General features: G+C 38.1%; 2 protein-coding genes and 1 long non-coding RNA gene across 3 annotated transcripts; 1 reads left to right on the top strand and 2 right to left on the bottom strand.

Annotated features, from left to right (window-relative positions):
* Positions 1-94: 94 nt before the first annotated feature.
* LOC113680773 (octopamine receptor beta-2R) lies at positions 95-1990 on the bottom strand. Its single transcript, XM_027197817.2, has one exon. The coding sequence runs from the start codon at positions 1475-1477 to the stop codon at positions 629-631; it is 849 nt and encodes a 282-aa protein (XP_027053618.2). The 5' UTR covers positions 1478-1990; the 3' UTR covers positions 95-628.
* Positions 1991-2289: 299 nt separating this feature from the next.
* Positions 2290-4215, top strand: LOC149046689 (uncharacterized). The gene is made up of 2 exons (XR_016185866.1): positions 2290-3000; positions 3429-4215. It is a non-coding gene; the product is annotated as an uncharacterized LOC149046689 (long non-coding RNA).
* A 2878-nt stretch (positions 4216-7093) lies between these two features.
* LOC149046690 (octopamine receptor beta-2R-like) lies at positions 7094-9845 on the bottom strand. Its single transcript, XM_089203843.1, has one exon. It carries the CDS (start codon positions 8310-8312, stop codon positions 7464-7466), a length of 849 nt encoding a protein of 282 aa, XP_089059969.1. The 5' UTR covers positions 8313-9845; the 3' UTR covers positions 7094-7463.
* Positions 9846-13932: the final 4087 nt, after the last annotated feature.

The following is a 13932-nucleotide window of genomic DNA, read 5'->3' on the forward strand; positions in this document are numbered from 1 at the left end:
TTTCTTATCATTAGTTTTAATTTGCGGTCGCTTAACCTCATTGAAAATGAAAATCTGTTTCACTCTTAGAAGTGCAATCACTTGTGTACGTTAAGTAGACCGACTCTTGTGATTTCATAAAATTGTCCTCAATTGTTTACTCCCTTGAGTGAACGAGACAGAATTTCCTCTTTACGATATCAAACAGACAAGAGATGAGCATAAAAAAAAAAAAATATATATATATATATATATATATCAATTAATTTATTATTTGATCCAACACTATACTCTCTGAAGTAACATTCTAACAATTGTATGGCAGACAGCGAGGAGAATTACTAATGAGATCTTAGGAGTGGAAAGGTTGAAATGATCAATCGATTTGCTCCACCTTTGTCTCTCTTAAATGATGCATAAGCTGAAGGCTTCACAGCTGAGTTTAAAATTTTAAAAAAATATTATCTCTCCATTTGTACTCTTTTTACCAATGTTATTATTCTCTATGATTAATTGCAGAGTCATTCTCAAGTGTTCATTCTTTAAACTCTTTAGCTGTTAAAACAGCCGAGCTTAAAACTTGGAGAAGTATTTCCTCTCTATTTCTACTCTTCTTACGAATTTTGAAATTATTCTCCAGAATTGTGTTTTATTCCGAAAAGTTCATTCTTGTCATTCTTTTAAGCTCTTTTTTAATGTCTCTCTTATATACTGCATAAGCTATAGGGTTTACAGCTGAGTTTAAAATTGTAATAAGTATTTTTACGCGAAGGATATCGCAATCGATATTACCACGGCTAAGAGAACTGAGCCCGCAATGGAACCTGATTGCGCTGCACAGCAGAAACACGCCAATAACAATGGCCATTATTTTAACAGCGGCGCTATCTTGAGGTCTAAAGAAAACGGGTGCATTGGAACGTATTTGTTTTACAAGAGTACGCATTTTTCGATGGTGCCTACAAATAATAGTTAGCATACATGCAAAGCAGAAGACTAACATGACACAGGGGACGAGTTTAAAATTGAATGCGTCTAACCAATTAAAGATGTTATCGAGGTGTCGCTCTTGGAAGGCAAAGTGGAGAGATGCTCTCACTGTGATAAAAATTGCCGGAAAGGCCCATGACAAGAAAACCACTTGAATGACTCGGCCATGCGTCATAAATATCAAGTATTTCAATGGTTTCACGACGGCCACGAAGCGATCCAATACCAGACTGCACAAATTCGTGACTGACGCCCTCACAAAAAACAACCTCACGTAGAGCTGGACCTCATCTGCTAGCTCAGTTTTTGAAACTGTTTCTTTTAAGATAAATAACACAGGAACAACCGTCATCCCAACAAAGAAATCAGCCACAGCTAAAGACGCCACAAACGCGTTGGTTTTGGTGCGAAGCTGTTTACGCTTACAAATCAGGAAGATAATGAGGCCGTTCCCAGTAATGGTAAGGATTGAAAGAAACCAGCCAAAGATCCAAAACCACGTTTTCATGTTTCAACTAGATGATTAAAAATGTTGTCCTGCTCGTTGTCGAGAAATTAAAGGCCCTTGAATACGGAAGTTATATTCGCCTGCTGAATATCCTGTATATATATTCGTGTTCGTGTCCTTCGCCTGAAGATTTGTTAAAAAAAATCGTAAACAATGTCACGTGTCAGGACTCTCGCTTTGTTATTTTTAGTTAAGATGTGTTAAGAATATCTACAATTTTCTTTTTAATCCAAAAATTGACCCAAGTTTTCGAAAAATAGTGGCAAACATTTTGTCTAGCTGAGGAAAGAACTGAGATTAGAAGTGCCTTTAATTTTTTTTTTCAAACATTTTTTTCGTAATTGTTAAAAGTTGGTATACTTTACGTCTCAATTAAAGGTTTTAGGTTAGCTTTGGAGACATCGGTAAATAATTCATTTGATAGATATGCCCTGAAAGTTCGGGTTTTGCACTCAGCTTATCGACTTGCGTCAGGTTGTTGTGTGATTTCAGGAAACATTCGTTCCAAATGAAAATTAAAGGTAGATTTTCAATTATTCTTCTTGTCTCTCTCTCACTCACTTTTGACAACAGTATTGTAGCTATAAGCAGGATGCGTGTCACATATGGACCTGATAATGGCGTGGCTCATCAGGGAGTCTCTGTGGCTCGGTGGAACATCAGGGGGCGAAATCAGAAAGTCTTGGGGGAACTCAAAATGATTTTTCCTTCGTCTCACATTCGAGACAAGATGAATGAACATCTTCCTCAAAAACCTTTCAAATTTATTTTCCTTTATTTTTCCTCTTGTCATTTCTAACTGTTAGGACTACTGCAGCTTGGTGCGCCGTACGCTGGTCACTTTCTCAATAAGAAGTAACTGAGGGTTCATGCCGCTTTCTCCTTGTGTTATAGAACGACAGAGCTTTGAAATCATCTTGCGTACTTTCAATCTCGTTAATCCTTCATGAGAGAGGAACAATACATTAAATTCTTCATGTTTCTTTCTTCACCGTTAACACAAAGGGTCATCATCATTTTCCGTTCTTTTTTTTTTATTTTACAGTCCCTCTGTAAGAGGAAAACGAACAACTTTTTATTTCTTCGTATACTTTCTAATTGAGACCCTCTATATTTCTTTATTCATCTCAGAGATCTACTGCTTTTAATAATATTGGTCTTCCAAATTAGCTCTAAAATAAGTTCTCTAAAATTATCAGAGTAATTTCCTTGTCACAGAGTAGCTGTGAATTTTTTCCTCTTGTCACATGCCAATCCGTCACTCACAATGCCTTCATTTAGCTTGATTCTTGATTAGCTGATTGAGCGTGCAAACAGAATTCCGAACCAAGCGTGCGACGTAGCAGCCGCAGTTGTTAATCCATATTCATCAGAAGCTGTTATATTTTCAGCAAACCAGCTGTCCATCGCAGAGTGAAGACGTGTTGTCTGCTGTGCTTAACATAACATTGTGCTCTGGAAGGAAAAAGACGCTGGACCTGTAAAAAAGCAACGAAAGCACTTTCATGTCACAAAAGCAACAGGTGAACATTGCCCTTGGAAAATAGTCAATCTAAACGAGTCGTATCATCTCGGTTCAATGACGTAGCATGAATTGTTTGCTTGGTCTGAGCGGCTCTTCAATTTGAAATTCGACTGAATTAGGGAGTTGACTTTAAGAAAAGCAGAGCCAATGACTGTAAAATAGTTTTGGCGAAACTCTCAAAGAAAATTGTTTTGCTTGTTAAATGTATTGGGGACTTCATTTTGTATTTGAATACAGCCGCGTGGAGTTGTTATGACTCTTTTCCTCGGTGGCTTCACTGTAATTAACATTTTGAAATTTTGATACTTTCCCCTCTTCTGTTATTGAGTCAAAGAGCAAAGCAATTACACAAAATTTTGCTTTCGCTATTTTCCTCATTAAAGTAAGCATTCCCTAATCACCAACATATTTTCTACTTTGAGGAAGACGAATGTTGTCAGACGAATGGAAGAACAAAGATATTGGTCAAGAGAAGACACTGGAATCACTGAATTTTTAGTGGATATTGCAAAGATAAGAGCGACACCTCGATAACATCTTTAATTGGTTAGACGCATTCAGTTTTAAACTCGTCCCCTGTGTCATTTTAGTCTTCTGCTTTGCATGTATGCTAACTATTATTTGTAAGCACCATAAGAAATTATTTAGTAATACTGGCAAAAATGGTGGCCCTTGTGTATTTAATTTTTGCACGAGGTCTTCGTTCATTCATTAAGGAGCTTAAGCAACCACGACGACGACGCCGGGTACGACGCCAAGTAAAAAATGAATTTATATTTTATGAGCGAAATTCGCAGTTGTCTAGATCTGTTCGGTTCGTTAATGGCTCTAAAAACGTGCTCGAGCTAAATGTGTAATGGTGGCGTGTAATTCCAAATGGAAATACGAAATATTAGCCGTCGTCGTCCACGTTCCGTACAGGACGCAGAATTTGGTCATTTCACGTTGTTGTTTTGCAGAGGATGGCAAAGAAATGTACAAAGATTTATAACGCACGTGCATAGCCATTGTTCTGCTCATTAAACCTTTTGTTTGATGACGTTCTCGTTGCCGTCGTCGTCGTGGTTTGCTTAAGCTCCCTAATAACTGTCTTGGGACGGGTACAACTGATTACATGTGAGTGAATAATTCTCGACTAGCGACTAAATACAGGAATGGCTCCGACCTGTAATTGGATGATAAAAGTAGTAAAAGTTAATAAGTTATATCTCAACTCCTTGCTCGTGAGTATTGTTTAACCGTGTGTCTCGAGGCGGAACAATGAAATATCAATGTGAAAACACCAATGTGTCAAACATACATAACAAAAAGAAGGTAGAGTCTTTCTAGTTCAGCAAGGTCGATCAAAGACTGGAGTAGCATGCGTGTAGCCGGGAATTTTTTTTTTGTGGAAAACTGATTTTCTGGGATAACTGTTCACATGAAGGACAAATCCATTCATCGGACTGCTCATCTATTTTTGCACAACACCTCAAGGAAGAAAGTCGTGGATTACTTTAATTTTGCTTGGTAATTTCTAACAACTCCGCTAGACCTAAAAAAGGAAAAAAACAAACAAACAAACAAACAACGTCTTACCAGTCAAACCAGTGGAAGTAACTCTCGCGCTGAATCATGTCGAAGTGCCCAGATGAAGTACCAATGATGGCACAACCAATCTTCGGACTGTTTTTCGGCTATTACAAGAAAGAGTAAAATGTATTTATAAAACTTATTCTTAAATTAATGAAGGCCGTTCACGTGACGCTATTTTGGAACCGATATATCTTGTTTGTTATTGTATCACACTACTGTTTTAGACAAGGTGTTTATACCACTTAAATTTAAGAAAGAATGGGTATAACATAAACCGCGTTTTCTGTAAAGTACATGAGCCATCCTTACCTAATTTGCCAACTGCTTTCCAGGCATCATCTGTAAAAACCTCTTCAATTTTACAAATTTGAAAATTCTTAGCTAAAACCGTGGTTCCCAAAATATATTTCCCCCCCTTGCCTAAAAAAAAATTCCAAGTAGGTCTGGCCATGCCTATTTGGTCATTGGCCCCTGTTTAGCCGCTAACAATGGGTTAAACTCTCTGGGCCGGTTATTTAAAGTAGGTCTAACCCATACGGCGGTTTTACGCAATCAGTGGGCCTCGGGTATTCTCTGTGAGAGGGTTGCTTAAATTGAATAAACGTCCTTCTACAACTAACTTTTGGCCCTCTTGACACTGTTCGCAGAAATAACTGTTCTGGTGAAAGCTGTGGCTTAACAAAAGATTTAAAGTTTAGAACGCAGTTTTGTCAAACAACGGTCAAACTTTGTTTGAATAAAGGCCTATTTACACGGTACGACTTTGTCGCATGCGACAAGCTTACGACAGGCCTACGACACGAATTGTATCGTGTAAATCAAACCTACCACTCGCTTACGACTGTCGTGCACGTCACGAAAAATGTCGTAGGATTTTAAAACATGTTTTAAAACGCTGCGACAATCGTAGCCGAAATTGATAGAAAATGACGTATTTTGTGACAAATTTCTACTGAGTAGGGGAGGAAGGTGAAATTTTCTTGCGTCAAAATGGCGGAGGAAGTCGCCTCCGGAAAGTCGAAGACTGCTTCCAAAGCGAAAAATACATTCTCAGATGAGGAAACAGAGAATATTATGTCACTGTGGAGCGAGGAAGAGGTTCTTTTCCTTCTCTTGCAAATTATTAGGGAGCTTAAGCAACCACGACGACGACGCTGGGTACGACGCCAAGTAAAAAATGAATTTATATTTTATGAGCGAAATTCACAGTTGTCTAGATCTGTTCGGTTCGTTAATGGCTCTAAAATCGTGCTCGAGCTAAATGTGCAATGGCGGCGTGTAATTCCAAATGGAAATACGAAATATTAGCCGTCGTCGTCCACGTTCCGTACAGGACGCAGAATTTGGTCATTTCACGTTGTTGTTTTGCAGAGGATGGCAAAGAAATGTACAAAGATTTATAACGCACGTACATAGCCATTGTTCTGCTCATTAAACCTTTTGTTGGATGACGTTCTCGTTGCCGTTGTCGTCGTGGTTTGCTTATTAAGCTCCCTATTGAAACAATGACCGCGGCCGAAACGAGTGGAATCGCACGCGATTTTGGCATGTCGTAGGTGAAAATGTCGTGCGCGTGTAAATTGTCCTAAGTCATGTCGTAGGCCTGTCGTAAGCTTGTCGCATGCGACAAAGTCGTACCGTGTAAATAGGCCTTAACGGGCCCTAAGTCACCCTTAATTTATATATTGTACAAATGTGCAAATGCCAAATTCAAAACAAGATTAAGCTAAGCTGGTGTTAGAATAATGTTTTTATTGAATTTGATAGCTTGTGAAAAATCTTTGTTGTTTATATTTTGTCGCCCTCAGCTTGGCCTACTTTAGACTCTAAACCCCATAAGACGTAGTTGGAAGAAATATGCTTCACATTTGTATGCGAAAAAGGTTAAAAACGATTTAATTCTAACCCCGTGTAAGGTCTAAACACCTGTCTAACAATCGACTCCTACATGAAAGTTTTTGATGGAATATCTTAATTATTTCCCTTCTGCAGCAAAACTCCTCTATAATTCAGTTGTCTTAAGCGAAACATCGTAAGTTTGTATTGTCAACTGTCGCAAAAATGCTCTAAGATCAAAGGACAAACAGATGCGAAAACCAATATTAATTGCAGCTGAAAGACTCAGTTATCCCATTTATGTAGTCTTGGCTTGGTGTAAGCTTGGAAGGGAACATATTCCCAACACCTTGTAAAATTTTCTGTCGCTGCCTAACGAACTGCTCACTGAAATGTGTGAAGCTGTCGCTCCTTTAAGATTTTAATAAACATGATTCGCTTGGAATTTTTTCAACAATCTGTTTGGTTTTTTCCTATCATTAGTTTTACTTTGCGGTCGCTGAATCTCCTTGAAAATGAAAATCTGTTTCACTCTTAGAAGTGCAATCACTTGTGTACGTTAAGTGGACCGACTCTTGTGACTTCATAAAATTGCCCTCAATTTTTTGCTCCCATGAGTGACCGAGACAGAGTTTCCTCTTTACGATATCAAACAGTCAAGTGATGAGAACAACAAAATATAGATCAATTAAGGATTTATTAGTTGATCCAACATTATACTCTCTGAAATAACATTCTAAGAATTGTATGACAGACAGCAGGGAGAATTACGCATTAACTTTAGGCTTCACAGCTGAATTAAAAACTTAAAGAAGTATTTTCTCTCCATTTGTACTCAATTAACCAATGTTCAATTTATTCTCTATGATTGTAGAGTCATTTTTAAAAGTTCATTCTTTTAAGCTCTTTCTTGAATTCTATCATATCGCATAAGATAAAAGGTTTTAACCTTTTAGCTGTTAAAACAGCTGAGGTAAAAACTTGGAAAAGTATTTCCTCTCTATTTCTACTCTTCTTACGAATTTTGAAATTATTTTCCATAATTGTGTTTTATTCCGAAAAGTTCATTCTTGTTATTCTTTTAAGCTCTTTTTTAATGTCTCTCTTATATACCGCATAAGCTATAGGGTTTACAGCTGAGTTTAAAACTATAATAAGTATTTTTACGTGAAGAATATCACAATCGATATTACCGCGGCTAAGAGGACTGAGCCTGCAATAGAACCTGATTGCGCTGCACAACAGAAACACCACAATAACGATGACCATTATTTTAACAGCGGCGCTATCTTGAGGTCGAAAGAAAACGGTTGCGTTGGAACGTATTTGTTTTACAAGAGTACGCATTTTTCGATGGTGCTTACAAATAATAGTTAGCATACATGCAAAGCAGAAGACTAAAATGACACAGGGGACGAGTTTAAAATTGAATGCGTCTAACCAATTGAAGATGTTATCGAGGTGTCGCACTTGGAAGGCAAAGTGGAGAGATGCTTTCACTGTGATAAAAATTGTTGGAAAGGCCCATGATAAGAAAACCATTTGAATTACTCGGCTACGCGTCATAAATGTCAAGTATTTAAATGGTTTCACGACGGCCACGAAGCGATCTAACACCAGACTGCATAAATTCGTGACTGACGCCCTCACAAAAAACAACCTCACGTAGAGCTGGACCTTATTTGATAGTTCAGTTTCTGAAACTGTTTCCTTAAAAATGAATAACACAGGAACAACAGTCATCCCAACACAGAAATCAGCCACAGCTAATGACGCCACAAACGCGTTGGTTTTGGTGCGAAGCTGCTTTCGCTTACAAATCAGGAAGATAATGAGGCCGTTCCCTGTAATGGTAAGGATTGTAAGAAACCAGCCAAGGATCCAAAACCATGTTGTCATGTTTCAACTAGATGCTTAAAAATCTTGTCCAGCTCGTTGTCGAGAAGTGAAAGGCCTTTGAACGCGCGAGTTATGTTGACCTGCTAAATACCCCTTTATTTATATTCCTGCTAGTGACCTTCGCCTTACGGGTTGTCAAAAAAATCTTCTACAATGTCACTTAGCAGGACTCTTTCGCTCTGTCATTTTTTTATTAGGACGTGTTGGGGACATCTGCAATTTTCTTTTCAATCCAAAAATTGTCCCAAGTTTTCAAATTTTCCCTTCCAGAGATTAGAAGTGCCTTTCAATTTTTTTTTTTTTCAAACATGTTTTTCGTAATTGTTAAAAGTTGGTAAACTTTACGACCCAAATTAATTGTTTTCGGTTAGCTTTGGGACATGGGTAAATAACTCATGTTATAAATATGCCCTGGAAGTGCGGGTTTTCAATTAGCTTATCGACTTATGTCAAACATGTTTTTCCGTAATTATTAAAAGTTGGTAAACTTCACGTCTCAATTAATAGTTTTAGGTTAGCTTTGGAGATATGGGTAAATAACTCATTTTATAAATATGCCCCGAAGTTCTGGTTTTCCGTTTAGCTTATCGACTTATGTCGAACAATTTTTCGTAATTGTTAAAAGTTGGTAAACTTTGCATCTCAATTAATGGTTTTAGGTTAGCTTTGGAGACATGAGTAAATAACTCATTTATAAATATGCCCCGAAAGTTCGATTTTTCCAGGTTGTTGTGTGAATTCAGGAAACATTCGTTCCATGCAAATGAAAATTAAAGGTAGATTTTCATTTGTTCTTCTTGTCTCTGTCTTGCAAACTTTCGATTTAGCAGTATCGTAGCTATAGGCAGGATGCGTGTCGCATATGCATGGACCTGATGGCATTTGCATGGCTCATCAGGGAGTCTCTGTGGCTCAGTGATCAGGGCGTTAAATCAGGAAGTCTTATGGGGACTCAAAATGTTTTTTTTCTTCGTCTCACGTTCGAGACAAGATAAATGAACATCCTCATTCACAACCCTTCAAATTTATTTTCTTTTGTGTTTCCCCTTGTTATTCTAACCGCTAGGACTACTGTAACTCGATGCACCGTGCGCCTGGCCACTTTGTCGATAAGAAGTATAACAAAGCCGGTCCACGTCGCTATCTCCTTGAGTGATAGACGACAGCGCTTTGAATTCATCTTGCGTAATTTTAGTTTTGTTTATCCTTCATGAGAGAGTAACAATGCGTTAATTTCTCCATTTTTCCTCCTTCAACGTTTAATTACAATGCGTCATCGTAATTTTTCCGTTCTCCTTTTTTTACAATCCCTCCGTGAGAGGAAAACGAACAACTATTTATTTCTTCGTGCAATTTCTAATTGAGGCCTTCTATATTACTTTATTCATTTCAGGGATCTACTGCTTTTAATGAAATCAGTCTTCCAAATTGGCTCTTTGAAATTATCAGAGTAATTTCCTTGTCACATAGTAGTTCCTAAAATAGAGTAGCTGTGAATTTTTTCCTTCTTGTCACATGCCAATCCGTCACTCACAAAGCCTTTTATTTTAGCTTCATTAGCTGGTTGAGCATGCAGACGGAATTCCGCACCAAATGTGCGACGTAGCCTACGTGTGCGGCATCCGATTATTGGCTGCAGCTGTTAATCCATATTCATAATGTTAGAATTTTCATCAAACCACGCTGTTTGTCGTAGAATGAAGACATGTCGTCCATTATACTATACTACAACGTGCTCTAGAAGGAAAAAGACACTGGACCTGTACAAAAGCAATGAAAGCACTTTTATGTCACAACAACAGTAGGTGAGCATTGCCCTTGGAAAATAGTCACCTTAAGCTCCTTGATAAGGTCTAAACGAGTCGTATTATCTCAGTCCAACGACGTAACACGAATTGGTTGCTCGGTCTGAGCGGCTCTTCAATAGATCCTTCCACGGTTTATAGCGGCCATATTGTTTGGGGGTCAAACAAAACCTCGTTGCTAGGCAACGAGCGATAGATTCTTTTGTAATTATTAGACGTGCTTCGGTACCTTCGCTCAATATCTTAACTTTATTGAAGGAAAATTGCTTATTTTCGTCTCCAAATCTAGCGGGAACAAAGATAAGGCGTTACTGAAAGTAAGCGCCGAATTTCTTGGCGAAATACCGTTTTATCTCTGCGTTTTATGGGCAGATTGATATGTTGTTCGAAGTTGACTTCGCGGCCGCTATGATGCGAAAATCGCATTTTAAAAAGCACCTCTTTCGGTTGAGAAATTAGAATATATTTTTGAGCCATCGATATTGTGTAGCTTTAAATTTTAGGCTTTACGGTGGTAGCATTACAACGTACTTAAAATTTTGGTTTTGGTTTTTGTACTTTAGGTGTTTTCAAGCTCAATAGTTGTTTTTATTTCGAACCATGGCTACGCGTGTTCCGAAAGAGCCCTCTAGTGTAAATCCAGAATGCTCTACCCCCATAGCAATCAGACACAAAAGAAATTAATCCATTTGGAGTTATTCCAATCAAAAACTTAAAAGTGCAATGGTGTTTATAGTCAGACCAACAAATAGCCTGTAGCTCTAAGCTTGATGGTGTTTCGATGAATACTTCTGAACAGTCAATAATGCACCGAACTTTAGAGTAGTATTTTTCGAAGCACTTTGGTAGCACTTTCTTCGTCTGCTCCTTAGAGGGCCACTTGATAAACCATGAGAGCTCACATTTCATTAGCTTTACCCAGGAGATAAAAATTGAACTGACAAGAGTGTCTGATATTGCAAATCGGAATGCCAGATCCCCAACAGACAAAGCTAAGCGAAGCCTCATCATTATCAGTAAAAGTTCCTGCTCAAGTTTTAGTTTCCTTTGGGGGCCAGGTTTCCTGACATTTGGGGACTCATCCATGGTCATATCAGAGTACCTTTTGGGCTTCTCTGCCTCAGTTTGCTTATCCCCTTTCCAGTAATTCATATTCTTAGCTTTAGGGAGTAAATATTCAAATAAGGTTCTGAAAGCATCTGTATTTTGCATGCCAGTATAGAGTCGAACATCAGCATCTCTGGTTATTTGTGCACAGGCTGTACACAGTGTTAACCCCGAGGAATCGTCTCCACTTTTCATCAATTCATCACTTGCAGGTATACCACTATTATCAACCGGTGTCACCTCTGAAGGGCCAGCATGTACAACTGACTTGGTTACAACTGACGTTGCAGCCTCCTTTTGATGCACTAATCGACTCCGCTTTTTGGGTGACTCACTATTTGAATGCTCAAAAGGAGTCAAAAAAAGAGTAGGTATAGGGTTACTTACAGAAGGCTTCCCGTCTCGAAAATGATTAGAGCAGATGACAACACTCTCTCTTGACTTTCCTATTGAGAAATCTTTTCTTCCCTTCTGAACCTGTCGAGACCATGCTTCAATCAACGATTGCTTGGGCTTGTGGAACGATAACTTCTCTACATGCGAGTGGATGACCCATTTTTTCGGATATCTTCTGTCGTTGTTACAGCCGCCGACACAACACTTATCTCCAAAACCCATTTAGCCAAGGGTTTCTCTTTGCCGAGTTAATTGTTTTTCAATAGTATGTTAGCCTGTCTGGACGAAAAAGTTTTAAGGGCACGTAAACATATTTATTTCAATTTTTCCTCTGCCCAATTAAGTTGCAAAAAGTCTTTAGAAAAAGCAGTACTGTGACCTTCTGGCATTATGTCAGCCGCGAGGTCACGTTCTAAGAAAACGATCCCAGTGTTCCCATAAAACGCAGAGAATAATAGGTTTTTCGCCTAGAGAAAAAAGGTCACTCACCTTTCTTAATGTCTTATCTTTTTTAGCGATGGATATTGATTCTTGTTCCTGAACAAAGCGAAAATTTAACGAGGGTAGCGATGCGCGTCTTATTATCATAAGAGATTCTAGGACTCGTTGCCTAGCAACGAGGTTTTGTTTGACCCCCAACCAATATGGCCGCTAAAACCGTGGAAGGATCTATTCCAAATTCGACTAAATTCGGGAGCTGACTCCGAGAAAAACAGAGCCAATGACTTTAAAACAGTTTTAGCGAAACTCTCACTGAAATCGTTTGCTTCTTAAATGTATTGGAGACTTCGTTTTGTATTTTAATGCAGCCACGTGGAGTTGTTATGACTCTTTTCCTCTGTGGCTTCACTGTAAATAAAATTTTGAAATTTTGATACTTTTCTTTTCCGTATTATTGAGTCAAAGCGCAAAACAATTACACACAATTTTGCTTTAGTTTTTGTTCTCATGAAAAGTAAATATTCCTTGCTCACCTGCACATTTTCTACTTTCAGGAAGACGAATGTTGTCAGACGGATGACAGAACAGAGATATTGGTCAAGAAAAGACAATTTTTAGTGGATACTGCAAAGATAAGCAGAGACTTAAAAATCATTTAGTGATACTAGCAAAAATGGTGGCACCTTACATGCTAAATTGTTGTACGAAGTCTTCGTTCTTTCACCAGTGGTCATGGGATGGATTAAACTGTTATCATGGCAAGTGAATAATTCTTGATTAGCCACCATTTTTGAAGTAGTTTGTTGTTTTACAATTGTAAGGCAGATCCTGAGCGATCATTTGATTTGTTTGAATTACCAGCTGTAATTTGGTGTATTTCATCTCAAATATTTATGTTGCATAGAATTTGAGACAGAAACAACTGAAAACTAAAACAATCCTGGCTAAAAAATGCTGACACTTAAATTATTAATTTCAAGGCTCTGATCGCTCGTGTTATATGGTTTGTCCAACAGCTGGTATCACAGCGATAACTTAGTTGACGTCGCACAAAGGTAATATTAAGGTGGCACTCTGACAAAATACTTCTGCCGCACAAAGATGAAATGGCATTCAAAATTTGAGATCAGTAGAATTTCCGCACAGTCACAACCTATTACATTATGCATTCAGTTCTTGGATAGAGGAAACAACAACAAAAACAATACATTGCCATTGGGAAAACAGATTTGTTTTACAATAGTATGGGGCCGTGCGGAAATTTTACTTTGATCTTTCAACGAGTTTGTTTAATTTTGGGCATCTTCTTTACATCCAAAATCACGTCAATGAACCCCTACTTTACTTACGACTCCTCACAACAAATTAAAATAAGTATCGGCACCTTAAGAACGACTTCGTTAAAAAAGAATCACGCTGTCACCAATAGATCAAACAGAACAAAGTAAACTTATCGACTGATCAACGGACGAACGCCTTTTGAATCTGACACTGAGCCACTTTACTGCAAAACTGATCTATCACTGTAACAAACCAAAGTTGTAACGCTCGACTGACATACAATTGTTCATTCGATTCTGATGACTTGTGCTCAGGCCAGTGTCTAACTTCAACAACAACAAACCTTTTCTGAACAACTCTCACCCAGACGATCGTACTTAATCATTGACAACTAAATAATACCAAGAGAAAACATTGGCCAAAAAAAATATTGATTCAATTAATGAAAAATTCATTTTTGGCATGAATTGTAATAAACTTAGGATTTAGGAACTTTATTTAAAAATGAAAGTATTTATTTTTCATTCACAAAGCAAGAATTTATTGCAGTGCCATCTTATATTACTTTGTGTCATCAGCTGGGTTCGTTT

The sequence above is a fragment of the Pocillopora damicornis genome, chromosome 4 (assembly GCF_964200805.1).
Source record: "Pocillopora damicornis chromosome 4, jaPocDami1.2, whole genome shotgun sequence".
NCBI classification, from domain to species: Eukaryota; Metazoa; Cnidaria; class Anthozoa; order Scleractinia; family Pocilloporidae; genus Pocillopora; species Pocillopora damicornis.